The 6,581-nt window shown below is 39.7% G+C and overlaps 1 protein-coding gene across 1 annotated transcript; it reads left to right on the top strand.

The window, feature by feature from the left end:
- The first annotated feature begins 1,219 nt into the window (after window positions 1–1,219).
- Window positions 1,220–2,188, top strand: LOC109377986 (olfactory receptor 7A10-like). Its single transcript, XM_019634453.1, has one exon. It carries the CDS (start codon window positions 1,220–1,222, stop codon window positions 2,186–2,188), a length of 969 nt encoding a protein of 322 aa, XP_019489998.1.
- Window positions 2,189–6,581: the final 4,393 nt, after the last annotated feature.

Consider the following 6,581-nt stretch of genomic DNA (forward strand, 5'->3'; position numbering starts at 1 on the left):
GTATTTCTGTTTACNGTCCTTATTTTGCTCACTACAAAGTCTGTTAAAAGCGTAGTATTCCGTGTCACTCAGGGGCCATTATATAAAAGAAATAAACACAGAATTTACCACAGTTTCTGGAATGAGTGAATACACTATTGCTTTAATAATGCATGCAAAGAAATGCTTGGCTCAGAAGACCTAAAAGTGCTTATACCTGAGTCTAACACAGGACCTCATCCTTGCTATTCAGAGCGTGGTCCACAGACCAGGACCTGCAGGATCAACACCCCATTGTTAGAAACGCAGCCTCTCTGAGGCCCCCATGACCTGCTGTTTCAGATTCTGCTTTTCTGGTAGGATACTTGTTGATTCATAAGCACACTCAAGTTGAAGGGCCGGTCTTGACTAGGTTTGCTCACCTTCTCACTGTTGACCTTGGGGACTGAATAATAATTGGGTGGGGTGCTGTCCTGTGAATTGTGGGTGTTTAGCAGTATTCCTTCAGGCAATGCCAGATGCCCCAGGCACAAAAGCATTTCTAGGTGAGAAACTCTGCTGAGAGCAACATGAAAAAACATTATAATAAAGGCCCATCAGGTACTCTGATATTCACTTTAGACTGATTATGAAACCACTGCTGCTCCACCCCAGGGCCTTTGCACTGGCCATTCCTTCTTCCAGGTACATACTTGCCAACATCACCTTGCCTGTCCCTTCCTTTCTTCACTGAGGTCTCTGTTCAAATGTTAACTTGTTTATAGGTCTTGACTAAATGTCCTTTGGAAAAGAAACACACTATTCACTAAGTTTTTTAAACTTGCTTTCCTTTTCTTCCTATGATCTGTCACCATCTGAAATGTAATATATTTTTATTATTAGGTTGCATATTTTTTTCTCCATCTTTGACTTGTATGAACTTCTGTTTTTCAGTGCTCAAATACTCACACATTATACAGTACCTAAATCATGATGAGTAGTCACTTTATATTCCTGAAATACACGAAGAATTTCCCATGAAAACTGTAGAATACATGACACCTTTGGAAAGAAGCAAATTGGAATCAAAATTCCTAATGTGAAATGGCACAGAAACCGTAGAAGATCAGATCCATACTAAAGTATTGAAATTAACCATTTGGCTGCAAAATATAAATGTAGCACTAGAGCTATCGGAGTAATGTCACTTGTATGAAAATTACTCATGTTATTTTTCTGTCTTGGAAGTCACCTCTTCTTCATGGAACCAGTGAATATTACAAGAGTTTCAGAATTTCTTCTGCTGGGACTTGCAGAGGAGCCAGAACTGCAGCCCCTCATCTTTGGGCTTTTCCTCTCCATGTACCTGATCACTGTGTTGGGAAACCTGCTCATCATCCTGGCCATCAGCTCAGACCCCCACCTCCACACGCCCATGTACTTCTTCCTCTCCAACCTGTCCTTTGTGGACATCTGTTTCACCTCCACCACTATCCCCAAGATGCTGGTGAACATCCAGACACAGAGCAAAGTCATAACCTATGAAGGCTGCATCACACAGATGTATTTTTTCCTACTCTTTGCAGCGCTTGATTTCTTTGTCCTCACCGTGATGGCCTATGATCGCTTTGTGGCCATCTGTCACCCCCTGCACTACATGATCATCATGCACCCCCGACTCTGTGGGCTGCTGGTTCTGGTGTCCTGGATCATGTGTGTCCTGATTTCCCTGTTACATAGCTTAATGGTGCTGAGACTGTCCTTCTGTACAGACTTGGAAATCCCCCACTTTTTCTGTGAACTCAATCAGGTGATCCAACTTGCCTGTTCTGACAACTTTCTTAGTAACCTGGTGATGTATTTTGCAGCTGTGCTGATGGGTGGTGGATCCCTGGCTGGTATCTCTTACTCTTATTCCAAGATAGTGTCCTCCATATGTGCAATGTCATCATCTCAAGGGAAGTATAAAGCGTTTTCTACCTGTGCATCTCACCTCTCGGTTGTCTCCTTATTTTATCTGACAAGCCTAGGAGTGTACCTGAGCTCTGCTGTCACCCACAGCTCACAGTCAAGTGGAATAGCTTCGGTGATGTACACTGTGGTCACACCCATGCTCAACCCCTTCATCTACAGTCTCAGGAACAAGGATATAAAGGGGGCTCTGAAAAGATTCTTTGGGATGAGAGATATGAAAAGGACAATCATGCTGAGGCTGAAAATGTGCCCTTGATTTCTTGGCTCAAAGCCCAAATTCAGACATTGTGATTCTTTAAACAGATTGTGTTTGTGGAATTTGCTTCTTTTATTTATATTTTAGAATTTCTATTTGTTTGAATTCAACTTCTGTATAGAATTTACAAAAATTATTTATTTTTTTCAGTTACAGTTGACATTCAATATTATCTTATATTAGTTTCAGGTGTTCACTATAGTGGTTAGACATTTATATAATTTATCTAATGATCCCTTTTTAGTCTAGTACCCTCCTGGCACTATACATATTTGTTGCATGTTATATTTCTTAATCCCTTCATCTTTTTCATCCAGCCTCCCACTCCTCAGGCAAACATCAGTTTGTTCTCTGTATCTATGAGTCTGTCTCTTTAGTTTGTTCATTTATTTTGTTCTTTAGCTTCCACATATAAGTGAGATCATATGGTATTTGTCTTTCTCTGTCTGACTGAATTCACTTAGCATAATACCCTCCAGGTCCACCCATGTTGTCACAAATGGTAAGATTTCATTCAATTTTATAGCTGAGCCATAATCTATTGCATATTCTTGTGTGTACCACATCTTCTTTATCCAGTCGTCAATTGAATGGCACTTAGGTTTCTTCCATATCTTGGCTAATGTAAATAATGCTGCATTGACAATAGGGGTGCATATATCTTTCAAAAGAGTGTTTTGGATTTTGTTGGATATATACCCAGAAGTAGAATTGTTGGTCATAAGGTAGTTCTCTTTTTAATTTTTAGGAAACTCTATACTGCGTTCCATGTTGGCGCCACCAATTTGCAATCTCACCAACAGTGCACGAGGGTTCTTTTTTCTCTACATCCTCACCAACACTTGTTTTTTTTTTTATTTTTCATGATGGCCAATCTGGCAAGTGTGAGGACATATCTTATTGTGGTTTTAATGCATTTCTGTGATGATTAGTGATGTGGAGCATCTTTTCATACATCTACTGGGTTTCGTATGTTTTCTTTGGAGAAATGTCTATTCAGGTCCTCTGCCCATTGTTTAATGAGTATTTTTATTTTTTTCAGGTTGAGTTGTATGAGTTCTTTATACATTTGGGATATTAACCTTTCATCAGATATATTATTGGCAAATGTTTTCTGTCAGTCAGTAGGTTGTCGTTTTGTTTTGTTGATTGTTTTCTTTGCTGTGCAAAAACTTTTTAGTTGGGTGGAGTTCCATGTGTTTATTAAATTTTTTGTTTTCATTGCCCCCCAAAATATATCAGAAAACAAATGTTACTAAGAGCAATTTTTACTGCCTATGTTATCTCTAGGATTTTTATGGTTTTGGGTCTTACATGTAAGTTTTTAATATATGTTGAGTTTATTCTCATATATGGTATAAGAAGTGGTCTAGTTTCATTTTTTGCATGTATATGTCCAGTTTTCAGAACATCATTTATTGAATTGACTGTCTTTATCTCACTGTGTATTCTTGCCTCATTTGTCATTGATTAAATGATTTTGTAAATGTCGGGGGTTTTTTCTGGCCTCTGTTTTCTATTACATTGAATTATGTGTCTGTTTTAATGCCAGTACCATGGTGTTTTGATTACTATAGCCTTGTAGTATAGTTTGATATCAGGTAGCATGATATCTCCAACGTTGTTTTTTCTCAAGAGTGCTGGATTATTTGAGGTGTTTTGTGGTTCCATATAGATTTTTTTAAAAAGATTTTATTGGGGAATTGGGGGAGTGGAACAGCGCTGGGGAATCAGGGGAATGGGAACAGACAAGCCACTGTTGTTTTGTTCTTCAGCCTAGTTGTAGAGGACGTCGCTTCACTGGCCCAAACTGGCACCATCATTGCGCTCTTACCGGGTGAGGCAGATCAGTTGCCGGCCTCTGGACGGCCGCTCACTGTGGCTGCTCGCTGCTCACGCAGGCTGCCGCCTACACACGGTAGCCCATGGCAACCCACTGCAGCACGAGCTGCAGCCTACCCCATTGCTGACGACCCACAGCAGACCAGCTCCAGGCCGAGCTGCCGCTCAGCAGCCTAGCTGTAGAGGGCAGTGTCACTGGCCCTCATATGTGGGATCCGAATTGGGGCCCTCTGGCGTCCCAAGCCAGCTCCCAACCAACACGCCTCTTGGCCGGCCCTCCATATAGATTTTAAGGTTATTTGTTCTAGTCTACGAACAATGCTATATTAATTTTTAGAAATCAGTTCAATTTGTATACACCAATAATGAACTGTAAGGAAGAGAATAAAAAAGGATTCCATTTATAATTGCAACAAATAAAATACCTAGTCGGCGGCCTGTTGGCTCAGGTGGTTAGAGCGCAGATACATAACACCAAGATTGCTGGTTTGATCCCCACATGGGACAGTGAGCTGCGCCCTCTACAACTAGGTTGCAAACAATGGCTTGACTTGGAGATGCCGCATGCTGGAAAAAACACACTATTCCCAATAAAGTTTTTAAAAAGTACGTAGGAATAAATTTGACTTAAGAGGGAAAAGACTTGTACTCAGAAAAGTATATGACAGGAAGAAATTGGAGAAGATACAAATAAATGGAAGTGTATATGGTGCTATTGGTCAAGAAGAATTAACATCGTTAAAATGTCCATTCTACCCAAAGCAATCTGTACACTCAATGCAATCCCTATTTAAATACCAACGGCATTTTTCTCTATACAATTTTAGTAATCATTTGATTCAGATTTCTGCTTTGTCTGTCTTACAGACAGTTTTTCCCTGTCTTTTTACTACCTTCACATTGGTTTTTCCAACCTTGATCAGAAATATTTAAAAATTTCTGTTTACTTCATGGGCAACATGGATTTTTTAAGAATAATTTATTTTCAAAAAACATACATTATTGTGAGAAATCTGTTCTTGTTTCATAGAATAGTCATAAGTTGCAGTACTTGAATGGAAAAAATTTCACTTTGCTACTAAGCCAACTGATACAATTTTATTTCATAGGAATATTTGAAACCACAATTTTCACTTTTGTGTCTCTCTTTCTTTCTGCATCTGTAGCTTAATTGCTCTTCCTGATAATGTGGACTTCATCATTGTTCACTTTCAGTCTCAGCCTGTTGATAGTGTTGCTATAGGCTGGGAAGGCCTGAGGCACTGGCTTGGGCCCCCGCTACTTGTGATTCAGACCTGAGCCAACTTGTGGCAGGACCAGCCCTTGTGGTCTTTATAATAATTGCAACAACCATCAGGGAAGTATGAAAACACAAAGTTTACTCTCACAGGTCCAGCATGTCTGAGGAACACACAGGAGGGTCTGGGGGAGAGAGAGAGACAGAGACACAGAGAATGGACTGAATGTGTGTGTGTGAAAACTTGCATGCTTATCTAGTAGCCATGTCATACACCTAACAATACGATTTTTTGAGATAGATGTCTTTGAAATGGAACTCTCATAAATCAAAAGTTTAATGTCAGGCATTCACATGAGTAACATGCTACTGTATTTTATATCTGGTCTCCTGTTTTTTTTTGTCTAATTGACCTCAGAGTCCAGAATAGCTATGATAGTCACTGGTAAAACTGATTATCAAGTATATAGCTCCCAGTGGGGTGTATATGGAAACATACATGAGAAGTTTGGAGACAAATGGAAAATGAAGTATATATGAGATTCTGAGCTAATATTGAGGTAAGGCACTTGGGGCTTCAGAGGAGAGAAACGACAATAGCAGGACAATAAAAAGAGCAGAAGTTCAGTACAGTAAGTCCCGACTTACAAGCATTTGAGTTGCAAATGCTCACAGATATGAACAGACCTGGTATTATGAACATTCGTAGGTACGAACAGATCGAAGAAGTAGCTTATGCGTCTGCCAGACTTTGTCACAGTTGTGCTGCTGTGTGCTTACTGTGCAGTGCGATAGTATATAGTAGCAGAGTGCTCAATCTGGGCCTAGGATGTCTGGAATCAAGAGAAAAAGCAGTGGTGATGAGGAAGGGACTGGTAGGAAGCATCTAAGGTGTATCAGACTCACTTTGTCGGACTTACTAATGAATCTGACTTACAAACGTTCTCCCAGAACAAAAGTTGTTCATAAGTCGGAAACTTACTATAGTTAGAAGTTTGACCTATTCTATACATAGGTCATAAAATGTTATCTCTGATGATAACTCTTACTATGGGCAAGTCCGCAAATTAACATTCTTTAAGGAAAAGGTAAATGTTTCTCTTGGGCCTGCAGGGTCTCAAAAAGAATCCACATACATATTTTGAGGTCACTTGTCCTGAATGTCTTCCCTAGTGACCTAGTTTCATTCTTTTGCATGTATCTACCCTTGTTCCTGTCACCATTTATTAGAGAGACTCTCCTTTCCTCATTGTATGTTCTTGGCTCCTTTCTCATAAATTTATGACCATATATGTGTGGGTTTATTTATTTCTG

This window comes from Hipposideros armiger, unplaced genomic scaffold (genome assembly GCF_001890085.2).
Source record: "Hipposideros armiger isolate ML-2016 unplaced genomic scaffold, ASM189008v1 scaffold_1679, whole genome shotgun sequence".
In the NCBI taxonomy this organism is placed as follows: domain Eukaryota; kingdom Metazoa; phylum Chordata; class Mammalia; order Chiroptera; family Hipposideridae; genus Hipposideros; species Hipposideros armiger.